This window comes from Ranitomeya imitator, chromosome 4, assembly GCF_032444005.1.
Source record: "Ranitomeya imitator isolate aRanImi1 chromosome 4, aRanImi1.pri, whole genome shotgun sequence".
Classification (NCBI taxonomy): Eukaryota; Metazoa; Chordata; class Amphibia; order Anura; family Dendrobatidae; genus Ranitomeya; species Ranitomeya imitator.
In genome coordinates this window covers 568,385,555-568,413,289 of record NC_091285.1, presented here as the reverse complement: position 1 = coordinate 568,413,289, position 27,735 = coordinate 568,385,555, and the positions used below count along the sequence as shown (strand labels likewise).

At 46.0% G+C, this 27,735-nt stretch overlaps 2 protein-coding genes across 5 annotated transcripts in view; one reads left to right on the top strand and one right to left on the bottom strand.

Annotated features, from left to right (window-relative positions):
• LRRC28 (leucine rich repeat containing 28) overlaps positions 1-6,965 on the bottom strand; it is a 63,659-nt gene extending 56,694 nt beyond the window's left edge. Inside the window, exon 1 of the mRNA XM_069766292.1 lies at positions 6,842-6,965. The gene's annotated coding sequence lies outside the window, so the exon portion shown is untranslated. The remainder of the gene's footprint in view (positions 1-6,841) is intronic.
• A 189-nt stretch (positions 6,966-7,154) lies between these two features.
• On the top strand, positions 7,155-26,001 carry LOC138676734 (uncharacterized). Of its 4 annotated transcripts, XM_069766288.1 has the most exons (9): positions 7,155-7,259; positions 14,298-14,415; positions 14,686-14,761; positions 19,535-19,676; positions 24,024-24,098; positions 24,226-24,312; positions 24,397-24,607; positions 24,694-24,850; positions 24,983-26,001. In XM_069766288.1, exons 4-9 carry the CDS (start codon positions 19,581-19,583, stop codon positions 25,884-25,886), a joined length of 1,530 nt encoding a protein of 509 aa, XP_069622389.1. In that variant the 5' UTR covers positions 7,155-7,259; positions 14,298-14,415; positions 14,686-14,761; positions 19,535-19,580; the 3' UTR covers positions 25,887-26,001. The 4 variants fall into 4 exon arrangements, with proteins under 4 accessions (XP_069622389.1, XP_069622391.1, XP_069622392.1 ...); XM_069766290.1 differs by lacking the exon at positions 19,535-19,676; XM_069766291.1 differs by lacking the exon at positions 19,535-19,676 and having other exon boundaries at positions 7,190-7,259; positions 14,334-14,415.
• Positions 26,002-27,735: the final 1,734 nt, after the last annotated feature.

Here is a 27,735-nt window from a genome sequence, read left to right as displayed (position 1 = left end):
ATGGCCATGAAATACCCCATATCTCATGCTCTGTAACCTGCCATCCATTCTTTACAGCTGCATCCTGCCAGCTTTATAGGTGCTGGAATGTCCTCTCCATAACTTCCCTGCATGCATGGCTCATGCCAATAGCTGGCTTGCCTTGACCTAAAAGCCCACCGCCCTGCAATTTCTGTATGTAATTTTGCAGGCAGAACAGCAGATGTAAAGCCCTGCTCCCTTTCTGTTCTGTGTCTGCGGTGTGAAAAGGCTTACCCTTGACATTAAGGAGGGGACAGCACTTTGGGGTGAATTTCCTGGCTCAGAATATCATTTAGGAGAAATAAAGTACTTTGCCATTGCGGTAGACACAAGAGGAGCCTAAGGCTGAAATCGGACTTCCATGTTTCATAGTCTGCATTTGGACCACAATTCCCGGACCAGCCACAGATCTTCTGACCCGGAGTAAGCCCCGGCCAGAAAACGGACCATAAAACACAGAAGTCTCATTTCTTGAGTTATTGAGATGATAGTGGAGAACTGCTTTGTATTGAAGATCACAATATGTTTTGTACATTACACATGAATTCATTTCCAGGACTTGATACCTCCTCTCAGTGCAGTAAAATAAAAGCGTGCATTAGTTAGGAGCAGGAGTCTTCCATCATTTAGGCTTTGTTTGCACAGTCAGGATTCGCACTAGGCAAATCCTCTGTGGATTTTCAGGAATCTGTGTCTAAATCCTCGCAGTATCAACAATGTCTGAGCCTGGCTTACGTGTATGTCCCTGTGCCTGCGGTGAGTGTGCACGTGGTTTACCCTGGACATGTTACCTACGTAGACGCCTGTACAAACATATGTACATGGAGCAAACATCAGCCAGGTTCTAGGAAATATGAAGTCCTGACCCATGAACACGGCAATAATGTTATAATGCAGTCACGTGAATGTGCCTGAGCCGCCATCATGGCGTTCTCCAATGTGTACAGAGGCAGACAAACTGAACTGGTAAATCAGGGCACAACAAATGGACACTGGTGTAGTACAGAAAACCTGGATAATTTACACTATAAATACCAGAATTATATACATCTAGCACCTATAACACTCCAATCCAGACCTGGGCAAAGTGCGGCCCGCGGGCCATATCCAGCCCTCTGGCTTTCCCAGTCCGGCCTGCAATCCCAAGCCTGCCCACTGTCTCCTTCTCCACTGACTTCATTAGTGGAGTTCCCCTAGGACAGGAACAGAATCAGAGCGCCGGCAGAACGGGACCGAGGTGAGTATGTGGTGTTCTTTCTTTTCATCTGTATGGGATGTTTGGCTGGACATGGGGAGGCTATGGGGGCCTCACGCTAGATATGGGGAGGATATGGGGGCCTCACGCTAGATATGGGGAGGATATGGGGGTCTCACGCTAGATATGGGGAGGATATGGGGGTCTCACGCTAGATATGGGGAGGCTATGGGGGTCTCACACTAGATATGGGGAGGATATGGGGGCCTCACGCTAGATATGGGGAAGCTATGGGGGTCTCACACTAGATATGGGGAGGATATGGGGGTCTCACGCTAGATATGGGGAGGCTATGGGGGCCTCACGCTAGATATGGGGAGGATATGGGGGCCTCACGCTAGATATGGGGAGGATATGGGGGCCTCACGCTAGATATGGGGAGGATATGGGGGCCTCACGCTAGATATGGGGAGGCTATGGGGGCCTCACGCTAGATATGGGGAGGATATGGGGGCCTCACGCTAGATATGGGGAGGATATGGGGGCCTCACGCTGGACATGGGGGCCTCACCCCGGACATGAGGCTGTGTGGGGCTCACGGTGTATATGGGGAGGCTGTGTGGGACTCTTACAGTATATAAAGGGCTGTGGGGCGCTCATATATATAAGGGTCTGTATTGGGGTTCATTCAATATAAAGGGGATGCCAGCGTACTTAATTCTGCTCAATATTAAGTGATACAATTAATATAATTATCAATAATATAATAATTAATGTATTGATATTAATACTGAGCAGAATTAATTTCAGCCTACAATATGTTTGGCCCACTACAACAGTCACGGTCTCTCATGTGGCCCCTTGGCAACATTAATTGCCCACCCCTGCTCAAGGGGAAAGCGACCTGTGTGTACGCGAAACGCGCGTCGGGGGTTTTCACCATCCGTTTGGGGTCCGTGCATACGTCAGCTGGTAAGCCTTGCCATTATATATGTGTGATATCCCACTTTGGGGTTTAATATATATATATATATATTTTTGATTATAGGGCTCATACCTATTTTTGGGCTATGCCTGCCAGTGTGAATCTTCTATAGTGCATTCCTAATGCTATATTATGTTTACCTATGGGCTGCACTGTTATTTGCTATAGTCATTGCACGTGACCCCAATCTTTTGGTGTTTGTCTTGCTTTGCCGTCATCTTTACTTCTTATTATATATTAATACTTTAATAAAATTTGTACTTTTTTACTTTATTGATTTGGTACTCCTTTTCTTCCTCCTATTGTTGTCTATGATCACACACTGATGGCCTATCCTTCTAGAAATCTTCTTTGAATTATCTCAATTAGTGAATTTAACAATGGGGTTTTTAATTGCACGTGGTCTCTTTGCCAATGATGGAGGGATCATGGGAAGAGTGGACTACTGGTCCAGCAGCATAAGTAACTCGATAGGGCATGTTTGTGCTTGATTAAGGGCTCCATTCCACTTGCGAGATAAACGTCCGTGTCTCGCATGTAAAATCCAAGCTCTGGCGCCGGCAATTGGGAGCGGAGTGTGCGGCTCCATGTATTGCTGTGCGGCCACACGCTCCGCTCCCAAGTGCCAGCGCCACAGCTTGGTTTTCACATGCGAGACACGGGCATTTATCTTGCAAATGGAAAGGAGCCCTATGGCTGTTTTCTGGACAAAACATTGCAAGCTTTTCTGCCGCATATATAAGAAAATAAAGGATTTAATAGAGGAAGAATTTCAGGGTCATGGCTATGTAGACTGGATTTTTTGGTGATTTGGTGGAGAGTCACCCCAAGAAAGCACAGAAGTATAAGGAGTGGTGCAAGGAATCCAGCCATTAAAGGGAGTCTGTCACCCCAAAAATGGCCTATAAACTGCAGCCACCGGCATCAGGGAATTATCTACAGCATTCTGTAATGCATTCTGTAATGCTGTAGATAAGCCCCGATGTAACCTGAAAGATAAGAAAAAGAGGCTAGATTATACTCACCCAGGGGCGGTCCCGCTGCCGTCCGATGGGGGTCACGGTCCAGCGCCTCCTATCTTCATACAATCACGTCCTCTTCTTGTCATGGCTCCTGTGCAGGCGGACTTTGTCTGTCCTATTGAGTACTGCAGTGCGCAGGCGCTGGGCCTCCCTGACCTTTCCCGGCGCCTGCGCACTGCAGTACTTTGCTCTGCTCTCAACAGGGCAGATAAAGTACGCCTGCGCTGGAGCCGTGGCAAGAAGACAAGAAGAGGACGTTATCGTATGAAGATGGGAGGCGCCAGACCCGGACCGCGACACCCATCGGAACAGACCGCAGCGGGACCGCCCCTGGGTGAGTATCTACCCTGTTTTTCTTATCTTTCAGGTTACATCAGGGGCTTATCTACAGCATTACAGAATGCATTACAGAATGCTGTCGATTAAGCCCCTGATGCCGGTGGCCGCAGTTTATAGGCCATTTTTGGGGTGACAGATTCCCTTTAAGCTGGGGACCATCAATGAGGAGCAGTAATTGCTCAGTTATCCTGTAGTGCCTCTGCAGGACAAATGAAACATTACACCATGTATAGGGAAACTCTACAGTTTAGGGAGCAATCTGTTTTTTTTTGTTTGTTTTGACAGAGGAAGCATGGACACATTAACCCCTTAGTGACAGAGCCAAATTTTTTAAATCTGACCAGTGTCACTTTATGTGGTAATAACTCTGGAATTCTTCAACAAATCCCAGTGATTCTGAGAATGTTTTTTTCGTGGCACATTATAATTTATGATAATGGTAAATTTAGGTCGATATGTTTTGTGTTTATTTAGAAAAATATCAAACATTTGACAAAATTTAAAAAAAAACAACAATTTTTAAACTTTGATGATTGTCCCTTTAATCCAGATGGTCATACCATAGAAAAACATTATTAAATAACATTTCCCACATGTCTGTTTTACATTAGCACCATTTGTAAAATGTTATTTTATTTTGTTAGCATTTTAGGATACTTAAAAATGTAGCAGTAATTTTTTATTTTTTCAAGGAAATTTACAAAATTTATTTTTTTAGGGACCTATCCAGGTTTGCAGTGACTTTGAGGGTCCTATATATTGTAAATCCCCCAAAACGGTGTCATTTCAAAAACAGCACCAGGCCACATATTGAAAACTGCTGTCAGGTAGTTTATTAACCCTTCAGGTGATTTTCAGGAATTAATGTAAACTGGCATGATGGAAATTAATTTTTTTTTTACTACCTAAATGTCGCTAACTTCTGAACAGACCGCTATAGCCGGAAGACTCTAAGGCTACTTTCACACTAGCGTTAACTGCAATCCGTCACAATGCGTCGTTTTGCAGAAAAAACGCATCCTGCAAAAGTGCTTGCAGGATGCGTTTTTTCCCCATAGACTTGTATTGACGACGCATTGTGACGGATTGCCACACGTTGCATCCGTCGTGCGATGGATGCGTCGTGCTTTGGCGGACCGTCGTGAGCAAAAAAACGCTACATGTAACGTTTTTTGCTCCTGACGGACCGCTTTTTCCGACAGCTTATGCGCGGCCGGAACTCCGCCCCCACCTCCCCGCACCTCACAATGGGGCAGCGGATGCGCCGGAGAAATGCATCCGCTGCCTCCGTTGTGCAGTGCGTTAAACGCTAGCGTCGGAATCTCTGCCCGACGCATTGCGACGGGGAGATTCCGACGCTAGTGTGAAAGTAGCCTAAGACCGATATTTGGGCGTGAACTGCAATGGCAAATATCAGGACCTCACAATCATGATCTCAGGGTGCCGATGTAGTTAAATAGGAAGCCCCACAATCTGTTAACCATTTATATGATGTAATCGCATTTGACAGCAGCATCTAAGGGGCTAAACAGATATGGACGGCGTCAACACTGATGCAGCAAGTTGTCAGCTACAGTGTACAGCCGACAGCTGCTGGATTGTCTCCTGTATGGGGAGGCTAGTCTCTTATTTCTCAGGTCAGTAAAAAGACATATTGGCGGTCATTAAGGGGTGAAAGGGGTTGTCCAGTAAAACCAATAGGATAGGTGATAAAATATTGACTGGTGACTGGCTGCCTCCGGGCTCCCGCACTGATCAGCAGAATGGCCGGCACTGCACATGCTGTCACGTACCCATTGTGATCACTGCAGGTCCCTCCGGTCAGACCTCCACAGATCAGTTATTACCTACAAGGAGGATGTTATTTTCGCCTGACCACCCCTGTCATTTCAACTAGTATACACATCTGTCGGCCTGATTTACTGTGATTTGCTGATCTAATCTGCGTGTCACCCAAGTGCTGTCCTTTTTTCCACTGAGTAGTTGATGCTTTTTGTTTTAATTTTGCATGAAGAAAAATAAATTCAAAGACAAAGATTCTAAAAACTGACACGGACCAAAAATGGCTCTAGCACACTAAAAAAAGAATGCTGTGTGAATTCGGCATAATACAGGAACGTGGTTAGTCCTCCAAGGGAGCGTGCCTATTTTTTATTTTTAAACAAAAATGATGATTTACAAGAATGGCTCCTGCAATAAAAGAAAAGGGTATTTTGTTGTGTGTGGACATCCCATTTAATGGTAAATGCTGATTGAGTGTGCGGTCAGATTCTGGGGGCCACGCAGTGAAGCCATGCTACAGATGTGGCATAGGAAGAAACCTGTGGCACATCTGCAACACAAAGGTCCGAACAATGGCAGCGGCTCCACATACAGATCGCTGCACCATATCCCTCTATATTCCCAATCACTAGTAATGAAGTGCGCAGCAGACACTCGGCAACACGGGCCAGACACTCAGCAACACGGGCCAGACACTCAGCAACACGGGCCAGACACTCAGCAACACGGGCCAGACACTCAGCAACACGGGCCAGACACAGCACACATCACGCGGGCTCCTCCAGAGAAAACTAATGTCTATGTTTGGGCCAGATCACAGCATGGAGGAAGCTGCTGTGTGATAACCCTGCAGGCACTCTCCCTCATCCAATCACACTGAGGCAATCCTACAATTGACCGGTCAGTTTTTACATGTGGGTCAGAATTTTAAAACTTGGGGGGGGGGGGGACTTCAAGCAATAATAGCAAAACTGCAGCAATTCATAGCAACACATGTTAGGTCTACTGCAATGTGTGAACGTGCCCCAGGCTTGACCCCTGGACGGGACCCCTGAGGCCACTCTATGATGGCATCCCTGGCTCAGCTGCTGATTAGCCGCCCCACAGGCTGATGCCATCAGGTGAGAGCTGGCCCTCAGGGGTCCCGTCCACCATTACTGATGTGGGCAGTGGACCGGGTCCTGTGCAGCAGCTCCCACCCACTGTGATGAATCCGCGCCTATTGCTGGATCTGGGGCTTTCATGCCGTTTATGGATCCTGCAAGGTTTTCGCCCCTTCCATCTTCGCACCCCCGCCTCTCCGTGCACCCAGGACCGATGCACTAAGCTCAGTGACAGATACGCCGCTTCTGAGCACCTATACCCGGGATGGTGCACGGAGACCCGAGACCCAGCACAGCCTCCCGGCCACAGCTGCCGAAACAAAGCGCCCGTGCTCGCCCCCTGCGGCCCACACCACACGCCACTCTCGCACTCATCACTAACACAGCTACTCGCCTTTTTATTGCGCTTGAAGTCCTGGCAAATCTATTACCACCAGCCATGAAACCCTCATCCTGATTGGCCTTGGGGGCAGGGCCACCAGCTGATTGGTTGGAACATAAACTGGGCAGGCTTTCCGTGGACCAATGATGTTTAAGGTAACAAAGCAAACCGTTCTATCTAAGCACTGATTGGCTGCGGGTCACAGCGGCTATTCCGATTCGCTATTCCTTATTGGTGGCGGGTCTGAGCGAGGTTTTATATCGACTCATATAATTGGTTGTTTTGTGATTGACAGCGTCGATAACCCATCATTAATTATAATAATAATTAGGAAAGTAAAGCAGTTTGTAGCACGGTCCTACCAAGTCACGTGGTAACCGGGTAACTCGGGAGCGGATGCTCTGCCTGACGCGGTGCATTCAGGTGTGAGGTAAGCAGGGAGAGCGCACGGTTTTGTTACAAACTGTAGTATATGACGTGGTCGGCACGGACTACTCCAGCTCATGGTCCATGGCAGCTGCCTGTCAGTGTCGACTCTGCGGTCTGCGCTCTCACACAAGTCACGTGGTGCAGGCAAATCGTGACCATGTCGTCTTGGAAGAGCATCCAGGCAGCTGCTATGCTTTACTTTTCTAATTATTATAGTAATTAATGATGGGTTATCGACGCTGTCAATAAAAAAAAACAACCAATTATATGAGGCCATATAAAAACCTCAGCTCAGACCCGCCACCAATAAGGAATAGCGAATCGGAATAGCCGCTGTGACCTGCAGCCAATCAGTGCTTAGATAGAACTGTTTGCTTTGTTACCTTACACATCATTGGTCCACGGAAAGCCTGCCCAGTTTATGTTCCAACCAATCAGCTGGTGGCCCTGCCCCCAAGGCCAATCAGGATTCAGGATGAGGGTTTCATGGCTGGTGCTAATAGATTTGCCAGGACTTCAAGCGCAATAAAAAGGCGAGTAGCCGTGTAGTGATGAGTGCGAGAGTGGCGTGTGGTGCGGGCCGCAGGGGGCGAGCACGGGGCCGCCACCATAGGAGCACGGGCACTTTGTTTCGTCAGCTGTGGCCGGGAGGCTGTGCTGAGTCTCGGGTCCCCGTGCACCATCCCGGGTATAGGTGCTCAGAGGCGGCGTATCTTTGCCTCCAGTGGCAAAAATAAAAGGGAATAAATAAACTATGAAAGCCGCTGGCTGGCTGGACGCTTGCTGGCAGGCCTCTGGCTGGATGCTGGCTGGCTGGACGCTTGCTGGCAGGCCTCTGGCTGGATGCTGGCTGGCTGGACGCTTGCTGGCAGGCCTCTGGCTGGATGCTGGCTGGCTGGACGCTTGCTGGCTGGCAGGCCTCTGGCTGGATGCTGGCTGGCTGGACGCTTGCTGGCTGGCAGGCCTCTGGCTGGATGCTGGCTGGCTGGACGCTGGCTGGCTGGCCTCTGGCTGGATGCTGGCTGGCTGGACGCTGTCTGGCAGGCCTCTGGCTGCTGGCTGGCTGGATGCTGGCTGGCTGGCCTCTGGCTGGATGCTGGCTGGTAGGCCTCTGGCAGGATGCTGGCTGGCTGGACGCTGGCAGGCAGGCCTCTGGCTGGATGTCAGGCAGGAGTCTTGCTGGCACATTGAGGAATGAAGCCACAGGCCAGGTTTATTATAGATTTGGGGCTGTCTGGCCAATTGGCTACTAAATACTGATTTGGAGCATGCTCAGTGTAAAAAGACGTATTCCAGCGCTGGATTCCATCATACGACGTGCCACGACGGATCATGAGTCCATAGGCTTCCATTCTAGCCAACGACGTATGCCGCAGGATGCGTCGTCGCACGTTTTTCCAGCGCAGACAAAAAACGTTTTATTGTACGCTTTTTCCAGACGACGTGGCGCCAAATTACGACAGATCCAGTGCACGACGGACGAAACGTGTGGCCATGCGTCGCTAATGCAAGTCTATGGGGAAAAAAAGCATCCTGCGGGCAAATTTGCAGGATGCGTTTTTTTTCATAAAACGACGCATTGTGACAGGGAGTGCACGACGGAAGTGTGAAAGAGGCCTTCTTAGGCTTCTTTCACACTTCCGTCAGTACGGGTCCGTCGCAAAGCGTCGACGAGACGTACCGACGGACGTTGTGAAAATTCGGCACAACGTGGGCAGCGGATGCAGTTTTTCAACGCATCCGCTGCCCATTCTAAGTCCCGGGGAGGAAGGGGCGGAGTTCCGGCCGCGCATGCGCGGTAGGAAATGGCAGATGCAACATACGAAAAAATGTTACATTGAGCATTTTTTTGTGACGACGGTCTGCCAAAACACGACACATCCAGTGCACGACGGACGCGCGACGTATGGCCATACATCGCGATCCGTCGGCAATACAAGTCTATGGGCAAAAAACGCATCCTGCGGGCACATTTGCAGGATGCGTTTTTTTTCCCCAAAACGACGCATTGTGATGGATCTAACACGATGCAAATGTGAAAGAGGCCTTAAATACACGGCTCAGCAGTAAGTATCACACAGGATAGGATTTGTAATAGGTGCCTTATAGACGCCTCTCCATTACTAAGCCGTGGGCTTGATGTCACCGAACAATATAAAGGTGACATCAACCCCCAAATATGAACCCCACTTGCTACCGCTACAGGGCAAGTGGAGATTGCCAGGCAAAGTGCAAGAAAAGGCACATCTGATAGGCGGCTGAGAGCTGATGTTTTTAGCCTGGGGGGACAATATCCATGGCCCCTTCCTAGGCTATTAGGCTATGTGCACACGTTAAGGATTTCTTGCAGAAAATTCCTGAGAAAATCCTGAAATTTTCTGCAAGAAATCTGCATGCGTTTTTTGCACATTTTTGCCGCGTTTTTGATGCATTTTTTCCCAGACATTTCCCAATGCATTTTATAGTGGGAAATCTGCAAAAAAAAAAACCCGCAAAATTAATGAACATGCTGCATTTTTTACCGTGATGCATTTTTTTTTGCGGAAAAAAACGCATCATGTGCTCAAAACATGCAGAATTCATTCAAAATGATGGGATGCATATTGTATGCTGTTTTTTTTTGCGGTTTTATAGCGTTTTTATCGCGAAAAAAACACGAAAAATCAGCAACGTGTGCACGCAGCCTAAATGTCAGCCCGCAGCTGTCTGCATAGCATTTGCTGGTTATTAATTATAGGGGGCCCCCAAGTTTTTTTGGGGGGGTGTCCCCCATTTTAATAGCTAGTAAAGGCTAAGTATACAGTTGTGAGTGTGAGCACACATTCCTCCCCCCCCTCCTCATAGACCACTGCTCTCCTGAAATACTCTGCGCTCCTGTCACCCTGCTCCTTCCACCATACATCTGTGACCACCCTAGACCAGCACAATGCCATATGGATCACGTATAATGCCGCCATATATTTATCACATAAAACTCCCATAAAGACCACACATTATGCCGCTATATATATTATATACTAGCTGAAGAGCCCGGCGTTGCCTGGGCATAGTAAATATCTGTGGTTAGTTATAGCACCTCACTTCTCTCATTTTCCCATCACGCCTCTCATTTTCCTCCTCACATGTGTCATTTTCTCCCTCACACCTCTCATTTTCCCACTCCTCTCATTCCCCCCTCACTCCTCTCATTCCACCTAACACTTGTCATTTCGACCTCGCATCTGTCATTTTTGGATCACTCCACTATTTTCCCTCACTCCTCTTATTTTGCACTCACACCTTTTCATTTTCACCTCACACCTCTCATTTTCCCCTCAGTATATACATGTTTGTCATCTCCCTTATTAGACCTCGTTCACACGTTTTTGGTTAGTATTTTTACCTCAATATTTGTAAGCTAAATTGGCAGCCTGATAAATCCCCAGCCAGCAGGAAGCCCTCCCCCCTGGCAGTATATATATTAGCTCACGCATACAGATAATAGACAGGTCATGTGACTGACAGCTGCCGTATTTCCTATATGGTACATTTGTGGTACGTTTTGAGTATGTGCACGTTTTGTGTGAGGCAACTTTTGCATGTGTTGCAACTCTTGTGCATGTGGCAATTTTTCCGCATGTGCAAGTTTTGCGTGTGGCGAGTTTTCCATGAGGTGAATTTTACATGTGTGGCGAGTTTTGCGTGAGCCTAGTTTTGCATGTGGCGAGTTTTGCGCGGCGACTTTTGTGTTTCGACTTTTATGTGGTGAGGTTGGTATATGTGTGGTGAAATGTGTGCTGAGGGTGATATGTGTTGAAGCACGTGGCAGTGTATGGCGCATTTTGTGTGTGTGTTCATATCCCTGTGTGTGGTGAGTATCCCATGTCAGGGCACCACCTTAGCAACTGTACGGTAAATACTCTTTGGCGCCATCGCTCTCATTCTTTAAGCCCCCCTTGTTCACATCTGGCAGCTGTCAATTCGCCTCCAACACTTTTCCTTTTACTTTTTCCCCATTATGTAGATGGGGGCAAAATTGTTTGGTGAATTGGAACGCGTGGGGTTAAAATTCCGCCTCACAACATAGCCTATGACGCTCTCGGGGAGACACACACACACACACACACACACACACACACACACACACACACACACACACACACACACACACACTTTTACATATTAGATATACTGTATATCATAATACTGCCATATAGATCACATATTATGCCGCCAAGTATTGTGTAATCTATATGACAGCATTATATGTGATCTATATGGCAGTATTCTGTTTGATCAGTATTGTGGAATGATGTAAAAACTATATGACGGTGGTATATGAGAATTATATTGTGGGATTGATAAGAAAGAGAGGGGGCACCACAGATACCAAGGGATCCAACCAGGTCTATATGATATGAACCATTTCAAAAAAGAAGAAAAAGAAATAGACAAAAAATCGGGGATCACCGGAGGCACGGATCAAGTAAAAAGAGCAAATTTTATTCAAAAGTGCATAGACGGACACAGAAAACCACATAGAGCATACATTAAAAACATTTAAAACATTGGTCATCCATGTGACCTATACATGGTACACTTAGGCCCAAAATGGAGCCATCCCCCTGTATGAGCCAACTCCCCAGTATCAATAGATGACAAATATAAAGAAAATCCTTACTATTACTGAGTGTGATGTCTATGTGAACAGCACCTTATTTTATCATACAAAGAAAAGATTAAAGAGAGCTAAATGGTAAGTACACATATAGTCATATAGCTAGCACATTCAGCATGTGTCACAATGACTTGTAAGGAGATCCACATTGCCTAGATGCACCATGTTATAATGAAGACAATATCCATGGTGCAAACACATGAAAAAATGAGTCATCTAGACATGAACCCCAATTGCCATAGAAATAAATAAAGATACATATAGAGATGTAGATAGCCAGCCCAGCTGAGGGCACAATCAGGTTCAAAGACTAGTATATCTATTAGCAGAGTAAGTACGAGACTCAATGTGCCAAAGCTGCAGAGACTCCCATGCTGAAGAGGTATACACACAGTTACCAGAGCCTCTTGAACCTGATGGATGACCAATGTTTTAAATGTTTTTAATGTGTGCTCTATGTGGTTTTCTGTGTCCGTCTATGCACTTTTGAATAAAATTTGCTCTTTTTACTTGATCCGTGCCTCTGGTGATCCCCGATTTTTGGTCTATTTCTTTTTCTTCTTTTTTGAAATGCTATATTGTGGGATTATATTCGATCTATGTGGCAGTACTAGGTGATAATTATATGGTGGTTTTATGTGTGATCTACATGGTGGTACTGTGTGTGATCTATATGACGGTATTATGTGATTAGTATATGGCAGTATTATGTGTGATCTATGTGGCGGTATGTGTGATCCATATGGCAGCATGTGTGAAAAGTATATGGTGGTATTATGTGAGATCTATATGGCGCCATTTTGGGTGATCTATATGGCAGTATTATGTGAGAGCACTATGGCGGCATTATGTGTAATCTATTTGACAGTATTATGTGTAACCTATATGGCGGTATTATGTGAGATCTATATGGCGGCATTATGGGTGATCTATATGACGGTATTATGTGAGAAGCATATGGTGGTATGTGAGCACTATGGCGGCATTATGTGTGATCTATGGTGGTATATGTGATCTATATGGCGGTATTATGGGAGATCTATGTGGTGGTATTATGTGAGAACTATATAACAGTATTATGTGTGAACTATTTGACAGTATTATGTGTGAGCTATATGGCAGTATTATCTTCAGAAAGGGGACCCATTCTAGGGTGGTTCTGGCTGAGCACCTTCACACGCGTCTATGGTAATAGAGGGGGCAGCATGACCTCCAGTTAGGTGGAGTCATGGGAGGGCTGGTGAGGCAGCTGATGAGAGGGGTCTCATTTTTATCGTTGCTATGTGGCTACATTTCCCTCCAGCCTGCTTCCCAGTGTCACCCCGTACTGCGCCTGTCACCTCGCTTTCACACATCGCCAGGACAGAAGGGGAATGGGGTCTGCATGCAATGTCTGGATCAGACCAGGCCATCAATCAGCAGAAATGTTTCCTGGATTTCTGTGGAGCAGACGGTCCATCCATGTGTATAAAAGACAGCGCTCTATGTATAATCCCTGGCTGCTCCGCGCACCAAACAGGGTGCCCCCCATAGACCAGCACACCGCTCTCCTGAAATGCTCTGTGCTGCGGTCACCCTGCTCCCTCCACCATATGTCTCCCAGAATCCTTGCTGCCTGCCATCCTCTGTGACTGTTCACTTGTCAGTATAACTTTGCAATCACCAACAAAATGGCTGCTCACTGTGTTCCTGAATATCATCCTCTCTTATCCCTTAGCAAACACCCAGAAGGGGAGGAGAGGAGACATCACACACGTCAGCAGACTCCGCCCATAATTACTGCAGTGCAGTAATGTGAGATAGTTGTACACTAGGTTTTTGTCAAATTTCAGTAGCTGCTCCCCTTAGTGTTTAAACGTGGAAATGCCAAACTTATTTTTCATATTTTAATAAATTATAAACAAATGATAATATTTTTTTTTAAGAAAATGTAAACATTAATTCTTTACATTTTTCAATTGCTGGAATTTTTTATTTTTTTTTATGGCACCTTCCCTTTAAAATAAAAGGTGTTGGAAAATTTTAAGATGTATTTTTTCACGTAATTTTTAAAGGGATCTTTTCAAATCATATATGGGGTCAATACATTTTCAACTGGTGTTTATGCATTTCAACTTTAAATGAGGGTATTTTGTTAAAAAAAAAAATTTTGTGGGTGGGGGGGAAATGGTTTTACAGCTTGCGCATATTATTAAGCTATGATATCCAGCTCAGACTAGTGTGCCTTGGGTATATTTTTTTGGTGGTTTCTCTAAACGTTGTTTTTTGGCCTGCTTGGACATTGCTGAGATATAACATTTGAGCAGGGTGGTTTTTAAATCTATTACATTAGCTATTTGGGGGGTTTGTGGGTCTAAGTATAAATTGTCTTTATACTTACAGAGCCACCAGGGACCACGGAGCCACCAGGGACCACGGAGCCACCAGGGACCACGGAGCCACCAGGGACCACAGAGCCAGCAGGGACCACAGAGCCAGCACAGCAAGCCGGTTTCCTGATGTAAGTATTAGGGCTCTTTTTCACTTGCGAGAAATACGGCCGAGTCTCGCATGTTAAAAGCAAGTTCTGGCACCGGCACTCCAGAGTGGAGCGTGCAGTTGCATAGCAACACATGGAGCTGCACGCTCTGCTCCGGAGTGCCGGCGCCAGAACTTGCTTTTAACATGCGATACTCGGACGTATGTCTCGTAAGTGAAAAAGAACCCTTAAAGACCACAAAGCTTTGAATATAATTTGGATAGTAGCTTACAAGTATCTTTATACTTACAGATCCACCAGGGACCACATAGCCCAAGAAACCATGTGTTCTTCTGAGAGCCCTCCTTCACAGCATCTGCGTATTGAGGTAATTTAAAAATGTAACCCCTTAAGCCCCAACGGTGGTTTGCACGTTAATGACCGGGCCAATTTTGTACAATTCTGACCTCTGTCCCTTTATGAGGTTATAATTCTGGAACACTTCAACGGATCCCGGTGATTCTGACATTGTTTTCTCATTACATATTGTACTTCATGATAGTGGTAAAATTTATTCGATAAGACTTGCGTTTATTTGTGAAAATAAATGGAAATTTGGCGAAAATTTTGAAAATTTCGCAATTTTCCAACTTTGAATTTTTATGCCCTTAAATCACAGAGATATGTCATATTATTAGGGACCACATCTCATTTGAAGTAATTTTGAGGGGTCTATATGATAGAAAATAGCCAAGTGTGACACCATTCAAAAAACTGCACACCTCAAGGTGCTCAAAACCACATTCAAGAAGATTATTAACCCTTCAGGTGTTTCACAGGAATGTTTTGAATGTTTAAATAAAAATGAACATTTAACTTTTTTCACACAAAATTTACTTCAGCTCCAATTTGATTTATTTTACCAAGGGTAACAGGAGAAAATGGACCCCAAAAGTTGTTGTACAATTTTCCTTAGTTCGCCGATACCCCATATGTGGGGGTAAACCACTGTTTGGGCGCATGGCAGAGCTCGGAAGCGAAGGAGCGCCATTTGACTTTTCAATGCAAAATTGACTGGAATTGAGATGGGACGCCATGTTGCGTTTGGGGAGCCACTGATGTGCCTAAACATTGAAACCCCCCACAAGTGACACCATTTTGGAAAGTAGACCCCCTAAGGAACTTATCTAGATGTGTTGTGAGAGCTTTGAACCCCCAAGTGTTTCACTACAGTTTACAAGGCAGAGCCGTTAAAATAAAAATAAAAAATTTCCCACAAAAATTATTTTTTAGCCCCCAGTTTTGTATTTTCCCAAGGTTAACAGGAAAAATTGGACCCCAAAGTTGTTGCCCAATTTGTCTTGAGTACGCTGATACCCCATATGTGGGGGGGAACCACCGTTTGGGCGCATGGCAGAGCTCGGAAGGGAAGGAGCGCCATTTGAAATGCAGACTTAGATGGAATGGTCTGCAGGTGTCACATTGCGTTTGCAGAGCCCCTATTGTACCTAAACAGTAGAAACCCCCCCACAAGTGACCCCATATTAGAAACTAGACCCCCCAAGGACCTTATCTAGATGTGTTGTGAGAACTTAGAACCCCCAAGTGTTTCACTACAGTTTATAACGCAGAGCCGTGAAAATAAAAATCATTTTTTCCCACAAAAATGTTTTTTTTAGCCCCCCAAATTTTTATTTTCCTAAGGGTAACATGAGAAATTGAACCCCAAAAGTTGTTGTCCAATTTGTCCTGCGTACGCTGATACCCCATATGTTGGGGTAAACCCCTGTTTGGGCGCACGGGAGAGCTCAGAAGGGAAGGAGCACTGTTTTACTTTTTCAACACAGAATTGGCTGGAATTGAGATCGGACGCCACGTCGTGTTTGGAGAGCCCCTGATGTGCCTAAACAGTGGAAATCCCAATTCTAACTGAAACCCTAGCCCTAACCCTACCTCTAGCCTTAACCCTAATCCTAACCCTAGCCCTAACCCTAATGGGAAAATGGAAATAAATACATTTTTTTTAAATTTTATTATTTTTCCCTAACTAAGGGGGTGATGAAGGGGAATTTGATTTACTTTTATAGCGGGTTTTTTAGTGGATTTTTATGATTGACAGCCGTCACAGACTAAAAGACGCTTTTTATTGCAAAAAACAGTTTTTGCGTCTCCACATTTTGAGAGCTATAATTTTTCCATATTTTGGTCCACAGAGTCATGTGAGGTCTTGTCATCTTGCGGGACGAGTTGACGTTTTTATTGGTAACCAAAAGGTAACTCACACACCCTCAAGATGAATTAGGCCAAATAGCCACAAGACACCCATATGAACCGATGGAGACAGAAAATCCCATTCATAGGTCAAAAGGGTATAATACCTGTAATAGAACACAAGCCAACCTATATACTGGCAAGCCGAAGTATCCAGGGGACTGGGTGGACCATAGCCCCACGCGTATCGCCTCCCAAATGAGGCTTCGTCAGGGGAAGTATGTGCCCAGCCAATAGACGAGTGTTTATATAGGATCCTCAATTATGCTTTAGAACTCTTACCGGTGTGTATATGCGTCTGGCCATGAGAGCTGCAGCGCCACCTCCAAAACTGGAAGCGGAAATTACCGAATTGAGAGGCTCGAGAGCCTGGCATATAGAGTGACCGCAGGAGGGTGCATACAAAATGCGCATGCGCAGTAATGTCCAGAGAAGCGCAGTTGCAGCAAGAGCTGCGATCACCCCCAAGCCACAGACAGCGCACCCAAGCGAACACAAAGCCCGGCGCACCAAGCGCCTACATATAAGCGCCCGCATATAAGCAGAGAGGCGCACACAAAGCACACCTGCGTAATGCAACGCCGTGATGGCAAAGGGGCGCAGTCAGAAAAAGAACTGCAGTCTCCCCCCAATCGAGAACAGCGTACCTGGAGGGCTACAAAGCACAGCGTGCCCAGCGCCGCATATAGGCAGAAGGGTGCATCTGGGACAATCCCACGATGAAAAAAACCACACATGACCACATAAGTAAAATGTTAACGTGTGCATGCCAAAAAAACCCCAAGCACCATGGTACAGAAACCATATAGATAAACTAGCGCGCGTCCGCGACTAGTATCAAACAGTGCTACCCCCATATGATGTATACCAAATAACAGGAGTCCCTCCCTTCGCATGCCCGGGAAATATTCCCGAGCCAGCGCAGACAGGTACAAAAATGAATGAAAAGGACAAAGGGCCCATGTAGAGGAGAAAAGAAGAGAGTGTGTAACGCTGCAATCCCCCACAGATATATAGATGCCACAAGAACGATCAAACCTGCAAACCAGGGGGCATAATATATCTCACTCACACATGGATACCAATCCACACATATATAGACTCAAGAGACCACATATGCAATCATGCACATGTATAACCCATCCATGTGAGGGGTCTCACACATACCCATACACACAACACAACACAACACATGACAACCACACATACCCAAAACAACCCATATATACAACATGTACCCATAACAAAACCACACATATCCCATAACACCTAAGAAGGGGGAGGAAGGGAAGGGAAAAGGTAGGAAGGTGGATGGGGAAGGGGAGAATCACACAGCCACATAAGTCACCACACTAAACCAATAATAATTATAAACAACTAACATAATAATTAAATATTTATTGTATATAATATATCTTGAATAGACACCAGTCCAAAATAGTTCTCTCAGGCCCCGAAGGAGAATAATAATATGGGACCAGCCCATCCTTTATGAGGCTATTTATACTTCAAAAGACCTGCCTAAAATACTATCCCACATATCCAAAAACCATACCACGGACCACCCCACACACACCCATATACATTTAATACATGCCTGTCCCCATGAGCCAACCTAAATCACCAATACTGCCCCCATGAGCCAAACAAGCATATACTATGTAATAGATGGCACAATATCCAAGGAGGAAACACAAAGTCAGTATTGGGGATGAAGCCACTATTGTTAATCCCACAGTAGCCTTGAATCCAAAAATGGGAATGATACCCAGATGAAGAACCGTCCATGATGTATGCTTCATGCTCATCCTAAGTAGCATCTTTTCTCCGACTCCACAGAGGGGCAAGAGGAAGGAAAGGACATAATCCAATAGTCCACATGTACGTAGATTAGCCAAGGAATCCGGTGAATAGCAGCTCCTCATTCAAACCTGTAGGAGCAACAGATCCCAAATTAAAAATCCACCGTGACTCTACTTGAAGTAAGCGTTTTCTGGGGGAGCCCCCCCTCTCCGACATAAAGATCTTTTCTAGTCCAACCACCCGTGTATTCATGGTACTCCCAGAGTGGTGTGTTAGGAAGTGGGCCGCCACCGGGGTCAGGGTCCTCCCTTTATCACTGTCACTTCTTGCCAGGTTGATAGTAGAAAAGTGTTTTTGGACCCTCCGTCGTAATTCCTGAGAGGTCTGGCCCACATAGACCATCTTGCAAGGACAGATAAGGGCATAAATGACATATCTGGTCCTGCAGTTGATATACCCCCCCAAGTTTATATGTCACACCATCGACGGGATTTTGAAAAAATTCCCTAGTTGGACCCATGTGAGGACAGATGTTACAGTCCCCACAGGGAAAAGACCCCCTAAGCCTCACCCCACGATTAAGCCGGGTAGTCTGTCGTATGTAATGACTTTTGACCAGGAGGTCCCTCAAATTGGGTGCCCTCCTGGCTACCAAGAGAGGCCGTTCGCCAACAATATTAGAGGTGTTCAAATCCGTGGTAAGAATGCCCCAATGTCTACGTAAAATGCCTCCCAATTGTGACCAGTGCGTGTTATAATTGGTTATGAACTTGGAAACATTGTCCCGTACCTTACGTGTCGAGTTCAATAAAGACTCCTGTGTCTCACTCCTCGCCCTCTGGAAGGCCAATGATATACACCTCTGAGGGTAGTTTCTCTCTTTAAAACGGGAAGTTAACGCCAGGGCCTCTGACTTAAAATCTTCATCACGTGTGCAATTCCTTCTTGTTCTTAGAAACTGTCCGATAGGGACTCCGTGTCTCGTGTGCTGGGGATGGAAACTTCTGAAATCCAGGAGACCATTTGTTGCTGTCGGTTTACGATACAATTTCGTAATAATGGTATCATTTTCCATTACCACCTCCAGATCCAAGAAGGTGACTGAGGAGGAAGATAACGAATACGTCAAAAAGATGTTATGGGAATTTTTTTTTCATCGTGGGATTGTCCCAGATGCACCCTTCTGCCTATATGCGGTGCTGGGCACGCTGGGCTTTGTAGCCCTCCAGGTACGCTGTTCTCGGTTGGGGGGAGACTGCAGTTCTTTTTCTGACTGCGCCCCTTTGCTATCACGGCGTTGCATTACGCAGGTGTGCTTTGTGTGTGCCTCTCTGCTTATATGCGGGCGCTTATATGTAGGCGCTTGGTGCGCCGGGCTTTGTGTTCGCTTGGGTGCGCTGTCTATGGCTTGGGGGTGATCGCAGCTCTTGCTGCAACTGCGCTTCTCTGGACATTACTGCGCATGCGCGTTTTGTATGCACCCTCCTGCGGTCACTCTATATGCCGGGCTCTCGAGCCTCTCAATTCGGTCATTTCCGCTTCCGGTTTTAGAGGTGGCGCTGCAGCTCTCATGGCCAGACGCATATACACACCGGTAAGAGTTCTAAAGCATAATTGAGGATCCTATATAAACACTCGTCTATTGGCTGGGCACATACTTCCCCTGACGAAGCCTCATTTGGGAGGCGATACGCGTGGGGCTATGGTCCACCCAGTCCCCTGGATACTTCGGCTTGCCAGTATATAGGTTGGCTTGTGTTCTATTACAGGTATTATACCCTTTTGACCTATGAATGGGATTTTCTGTCTCCATCGGTTCATATGGGTGTCTTGTGGCTATTTGGCCTAATTCATCTTGAGGGTGTGTGAGTTACCTTTTATACCATTCCACATTTGGTAAAATTGATAAAGCAGTTTTATTGTTCGGGCCAGTGCAATTATAGCGATACCTCATTTATATCATTTTTTAACCCCTCTGTGACCTTAGACGTACTATCCCGTCGAGGTGCCCTGGGCTTATCTGACCCTGGACGGGATAGTACGTCATAGCCGATCGGCCGCGCTCACGGGGGGAGCGCGGCCGGGTGTCAGCTGCTTATCGCAGCTGACATCCGGCACTATGTGCCAGGAGCGGTCACGGACCGCCCCCGGCACATTAACCCCTGGCACACCGCGATCAAATATGATCGCGATGTGCCGGCGGTGCAGGGAAGCACCGCGCAGGGAGGGGGCTCCCTGCGGGCTTCCCTGAGACCCCCGGAGCAACGCGATGTGATCGCGTTGCTGCGAGGGTCTCACCTCCCTCCCTGCTCCCTCCAGCCCCGGATCCAAGATGGCCGCGGATCCGGGTCCTGCAGGGAGGGAGGTGGCTTCACAGAGCCTGCTCAGAGCAGGCACTGTGAAGCCTGCAGCGCTGCATGTCAGATCAGTGATCTGACAGAGTGCTGTGCAAACTGTCAGATCACTGATCTGTGATGTCCCCCCCTGGGACAAAGTAAAAAAGTTAAAAAAAATTTTTCCAAATGTGTAAAAAAAAAAAAAAAAAAATATTCCAAAATAATGAAAAAAAAAATATTATTCCCATAAATACATTTCTTCATCTAAATAAAAAAAAAAAAAACCAATAAAAGTACACATATTTAGTATCGCCGCGTCCGTAACGACCCGACCTATAAAACTGTCCCACTAGTTAACCCCTTCAGTAAACACCGTAAGAAAAAAAAAAAAAAACGAGGCAAAAAACAACGCTTTATTATCATACCGCCGAACAAAAAGTGGAATAACACGCGATCAAAAGGACAGATATAAATAACCATGGTACCGCTGAAAGCGTCATATTGTCCCGCAAAAAAAAAGCCGCCATACAGCATCATCAGCAAAAAAATAAAAAAGTTATAGTCCTGAGAATAAAGCGATGCAAAAATAATTATTTTTTCTGTAAAATAGTTTTTATCGTATAAAAGCGCCAAACCATAAAAAAATGATATAAATGAGGTATCGCTGTAATCGTACTGACCCGAAGAATAAAACTGATTTATCAATTTTACCAAACGCGGAACAGTATAAACGCCTCCCCCCAATAGAAATTCATGAATAGCTGGCTTTTGGTCATTCTTCCTCACAAAAATCGGAATAAAAAGCGATCAAAAAATGTCACGTGCCCAAAAATGTTTTCAATAAAAACGTCAACTCGTCCCGCAAAAAACAAGACCTCACATGACTCTGTGGACCAAAATATGGAAAAATTATAGCTCTCAAAATGTGGTATTGCAAAAAATATTTTTTGCAATAAAAAGGGTCTTTCAGTGTGTGACGGCTGCCAATCATAAAAATCCGCTAAAAAACTCGCTATAAAAGTAAATCAAACCCCCCTTCATCACCCCCTTAGTTAGGGAAAAATAAAAAAAAAATGTATTTATTTCCATTTTCCCGTTAGGGCTAGGGTTAGGGTTGGGGCTACAGTTAGGGTTGGGGCTAAAGTTAGGGTTAGGGTTTAGATTACATTTACAGTTGGGAATAGGGTTGGGATTAGGGTTAGAGGTGTGGTTAGGGTTACCGTTGGAATTAGGGTTAGGGGTGTGTTTAGATTAGGGTTTCAGTTATAATTGGGGGGGTTTCCACTGTTTCGGCACATCAGGGGCTCTCCAAACACGACATGGCGTCCGATCTCAATTCCAGCCAATTCTGCGTTGAAAAAGTAAAACAGTGCTCCTTCCCTTCCGAGCTCTCCTGTGTGCCCAAACAGGGGTTTACCCCAACATATGGGGTATCAGCGTACTCAGGACAAATTGGACAACAACTTTTGTGGACCAATTTCTCCTGTTACCCTTGGGAAAATACAAAACTGGGGGCTAAAAAATAATTTTTGTGGGAGAAAAATTTTGTTTTATTTTTATGGCTCTGCATTATAAACTTCTGTGAAGCCCTTAAGTTCCTTAGGGGGTCTACTTTCCAAAATGGTGTCACTTGTGGGGGGTTTCAATGTTTAGGCACATCAGTGGCTCTCCAAACGCAACATGGCGTCCCATCTCAATTCCTGTCAATTTTGCATTGAAAAGTCAAATAGCGCTCCTTCCCTTCCGAGCTCTCCCATGCGCCCAAACAGTGGTTTACTGCCACATATGGGGTATCAGCGTACTCAGGACAAATTGGACAACAACTTTTTGGGTCCAATTTCTCCTGTTACCCTTGGTAAAATAAAACAAATTGGAGCTGAAGTAAATTTTTTGTGTAAAAAAAGTTAAATGTTCATTTTTATTTAAACATTCCAAAAATTCCTATTAAACACCTGAAGGGTTAATAAACTTCTTGAATGTGGTTTTGAGCCCCTTGAGGGGTGCAGTTTTTAGAATGGTGTCACACTTGGGCATTTTCTATCATATAGACCCCTCAAAATGACTTCAAATGAGACGTGGTCCCTAAAAAAAAATGGTGTTGTAAAAATGAGAAATTGCTGGTCAACTTTTAACCCTTATAACTCCCTAACAAAAAAAAAAATTGGTTCCAAAATTATGCTGATGTAAAGGAGACATGTGGGAAATGTTACTTATTAAGTATTTTGTGTGACATATCTCTGTGATTTAATTGCATAAAAATTCAAAGTTTGAAAATTGCGAAATTTTCAAAATTTTCGCCAAATTTCCGTTTTTTTCACAAATAAACGCAGGTACTATCAAAGAAATTTTACCACTATCATGAAGTACAATATGTCACGAGAAAACAATGTCAGAATCACCAGGATCCGTTGAAGCGTTTCGGAGTTATAACCTCCTAAAGGGACAGTGGTCAGAATTGTAAAAATTGGCCTGGTCATTGACGTGCAAACCACCCTTGGGGGTAAAGGGGTTAATGTTTTGGCTCTTATACAATAAAAACTATTTTATAGAAAAAATAATTATTTTTGCATCGCTTTATTCTGAGGACTATAACTTTTTTAATTTTTTCGCTGATGATGCTGTATGGTGGCTTGTTTTTTGCGGGACAAGATGACGTTTTCAGCGGTACCATGGTTATTTATATCCGTCTTTTTGATCGCTTGTTGTTCCACTTTTTGTTCGGCGGTATGATAATAAAGCGTGGTTTTTTTGCCTTGTGTTTTTTTTTTTTTTTTTTTTTTACCGCGTTCACTGAAGGGGTTAACTAGTGGGACAGTTTTATAGGTGGGGTCGTTACGGACGCGGCAATACTAAATATGTGTACTTTAATTTTTTTTACAATCACATCGCGTTGCTCCGAGGGTCTCAGGGAAGCACGCAGGGAGCCCCCTCCCTGCGCGATGCTTCCCTATGCCGCCGGAACACTCGCAGTGTGCCGGGGGTCAATGTGCCAGAGGCGGTCCGTGACCGCTCCTGGCACATAGTGCCGGATGTTAGCTGCGATAGTCAGCTGACACTCGGCCGCGCTCCCCCCGTGAGCGCAGCCGATCACATATGACGTACTATCCCTTCACTGGGAATTAAGTCCCAGGTCACCTCGACGGGATAGTACGTCATATGGGATTAAGGGGTTAATTTTTGTCTCTTTATTCTTGTTAAAATTTTGGTTAAACACTATATGCATTAATTATGTTTTCACAGGAAGCTGAAGCAGCCGAGGGCCTCTCAGAAGGAGACTGGGTGGGTGGAGAAATGCCAGGAGTGGGCGCACAGAGTGTAAGTTGTGCAGAAACTTGCTTCAGACATCACAGTGCACCCAACACATACAAAACAGATCATCATACATCACAGTACACATACAACATATGCCTACATCAAACATAATTCATTTTCCTTTTTTTAGTCTGCTGCACATTCTGGCCAACGCCGTGAAGGCCCTCCCAGCAGCTCCCAGAGTCGGCGTCGTGATCGTCGCAGCGGTCAGCCACCAGTAAGTACCTTTTTGATATTTTTTTTTCTTGGTAGTTTTGTATTTGTGTACTAATGTTTTTTTTTTTTTCTTTTTTTTTCACAGTCTTCACAGCGTGCTCCCGACTCAGATGGTGAGGACGGCGGATTAGATGTGGACCGCCTCATCGAGGAGGTCCGTGAGCGGGAGCCACTGTGGAACATGGCTGACCACAGCCATGCAGATCAATTTGTTACCCGTCGGCTCTGGGAGCAAATATGCGAGAACGTTGTGGACAACTGGGAGGACCTTGAACCAAGGCAGCAGACTCGAGCACGTAAGTAATCACATTTTAGTAATTTCGGTAGCAGGACGGGATGTGTTGTACTTAACCCTTTTTTTTTCTCCTTCTTCTCTTTACAGGTGAAAGGGTAATGAAGCGGTGGCGGTCACTCAGAGATCGCTTCAAGAGGGAGTTTAACAAGGAGATGAAGGCCCCGAGTGGCTCAAGACGACGCAGGAGCAAATATCAATATGGCAGGGCCCTGTCGTTCCTCCGATCGACGATGTTGAGCAGAAGGTAAATATTCCACAGCCCATTTACTAATTCACCATGTTTTCCTGTCTAACCTTTTTTTTTTTTTTTTTTTTTTTTCAGGCAGGGCTTTTTCCTATCAATATATTAATTGTTGTTTTTTCTTTTCTTTCACAGCACCATCTGTAGCACTCGGGAGCCTGCTGCTACCTTGGACCCCTCTGGAGCGATCCCACAGGAGTCCGCCACCGTGGGCCACGTCAGTAGACCCCACCCCTCTGACCCTTCGTCTGACCCTTCCCTTATTTCCTGTTCCTCGGCCCCATCCACAAGCGCTGGAGCATCATTGCAGCCTTTGTTACATGAAGCTGCTGGTGACGAGTTAGCATTCCCTTTACCCCACCCCTCTGATCCTGCCACCTCTAGAACACCATTAGGTTCTGGGCGGCAGCAACAGAGGGGTCAGGAAAGGAGTTATGCTCCCGAGTTTTTGCATCTCAATGCATCCTTACAGAGCTCTATCAAGCTTTTTGCTGAGCAAACGACTGCTGGGTTTAACATGGTGAATAAAAGCATCATTGAACTCGACAGTTGTGTGGATAGGCTGCATTCAGATGCAATGCAGTTGCCAACTCTTTTTTTCCAGTCAATGCTCGTGAGCATGGAAAAGCTAACTCTTGACCAGCAGATGCGGTTAATGCAAAGCTGCCATGCTGCTCTAGCAGAAGCCATCGCCCAAGCCACACCAACTCCCACACCTCCCCACACAGCCACTGTCTCTCCTACCAACCCTTTCCATTTCCAAAATCCGTCTCAAATCCCAACCCAGTCCCAAGTCACATCCCAGTCCCAAATCCCAACCCAGTCCCAATTTCAAATGTCCTCCCCCCTGTTTCCTTACCCATATAGTTTTCCACCTACCCCAACACCACCCCCTGTCCTCACTGCTCAGCCTCATGGTTTTTCCCCCTCTTCCACTACAGATCAACCCCAACCCAATAGGCATTCCCCCACTATCGACGTGGTCCAACCTTCCAGCCCCTCCGTTGGTATATCCACCCCACACATTACAGATTTGTAAATCAATAACATTTCAGTTGGATAAATGTAATAGTTTAATAAAAATTTGTTAAAAAAAGTGTTTAATAAAAATTTGTTAGTAAAAAATTTGGTAATAAAAATTTGATTTTGGTTAAAAACAATTTAATTGTCAAGTGTCTTCATTTAACTATGGTAAAAAAAAAAGGCTACAAAAACAACACAAGTGGTAAAGGTATAACTTGTTTTTCCAGGACGTCATCCTGACAGCACTCTGGAGGACGTCCTTCCTCCCTTACTGGGACAGGAAACACACGAGAGTTTAAAAGGTCCGGTCCCACCCCCAAACCTCAGTGTTTTTCCTGTCCCTGCAAGGGACGCATGAGAGCAACTTACCGGAGCTCAGGGGGATCGTGCGGCTCGTCCAATACCCTTCCCCCTGTCAAGAGGCTCAGGGCAGATACCCTCCAGTGGGGGGTCCCTCTGCTCCAAAGGCCAGGAGTGGACAGGGCTCCTGGAGGCAGCCGCTCCTCCCAGAGGGAGGCTCTCGGCTGCGGACGCGGTTCCTGGAGGCCGGCGGTGCCCGGATCGGCGTCTTTGACCGGAAGTTCCCAGGGGCCGCGTCACTTCCGGTTTCGCGGCACCCGTTACCGTCACTTCCGGTAACGCTGATGTACGGGGGAGGTGTGCATTCCAGCGCGGTTCAGTCGGCGGCTGTAGCGCTTCTGTTGGGAGCTCTGAGGACCTCTGCAAGCATGGAAAGAAGCATGCCACCTGAGGAGGGGGTAAGTGCGCATAGCGCAAACTTCCCCACCGGCTCGCACAGACAGGTGCTCCTTACCTATTCCCTATCTTATATCGTTTAAGGATAAGGGTACCCCCGCTGTCCCGCCTGGTCCAGTTAAGAAATCCGGCAAGGCCTCTGGGAAGTCCAGTAGATGCCCCATATGTAGCGTAAAGCTGCCAGACTCGCACGGGAAAACCTTATGTGCAGATTGCACATCCAAGGTTATGAGAGATGAGCAGCCCTCACTGCTATCGGAAATGAGGTCCCTTATACGAGAGGAAGTCCAGTCCTCTCTGTCTAGTATGATGGAAAGATCTAGCCCTATTCCTGTCCGCAAGAGGGCCAGAAAGGAACGGGACTTTAAAGAACCAGAATTTTCCTCTGAAGATAGGTCTGATTCTGAAGACTTTGTCTCTGAAGAGGAAGGGGAGCTTCCTTCGGGAAGCCAGGACCACCAGAGGAAGTACCTCTTCCAGGCTGAGGATACGAATGATCTGGTGCAAGCGGTGCGGAGCACAATGCAAATAGAAGAAACTTCTAAACCGCAATCCAGGCAGGACCTGATGTTTGGGGGACTTATGTCGTGTCGGCAGACAGTCTTCCCAGTTAGCGAGCATATCAAAGCCATGGTACTCGAAGAGTGGAAGGAGGCAGAACGTCGGCTGGTATTGTCCAAGGACTTTAAGGCTCGTCTGCCGTTTGACTCAGAGGAAGTAAAACTTTGGGACGAGATCCCCAAAGTGGACGTTCCTGTGGCAAAGGTTGCCAAAAGGACTGCTATTCCTTTCGAGGACTCATCAAACTTACGCGATCCCATGGATCGGAAAGCCGACGTACTGTTAAAAAGGACCTGGGAATCCTCTGCGGCGCTAATTAAGACCAACATTGCAGCTACCTCAGTAGCCCGGTCTATGTACCTTTGGTTGGGTCAATTAGACGAGCATCTCTCTAATAAGACCCCGAGATCCTAAAATCTCTCCCTATTATGAGATCTGCCACGGCTTTTCTGTCTGACATGACGGCTGAATCCGTCAGATTTTCGGCCAGAAATAGTTCATTATCTAATGCGGCTAGGAGGGCGGTCTGGTTAAGATCATGGTCTGGA

Excerpts from the sequence above, each read along its gene's own strand:
- LOC138676734 (XM_069766288.1), top strand. The coding sequence starts at position 19,581 with ATGTTATGGGAATTTTTTTTTCATCGTGGGATTGTCCCAGATGCACCC. Across the intron at positions 24,099-24,225 it reads CAGGAGTGGGCGCACAGAGT|TCTGCTGCACATTCTGGCCA; the intron begins GTAAGTTGTGCA and ends TCCTTTTTTTAG. Across the intron at positions 24,313-24,396 it reads GTCGCAGCGGTCAGCCACCA|TCTTCACAGCGTGCTCCCGA; the intron begins GTAAGTACCTTT and ends TTTTTTTCACAG.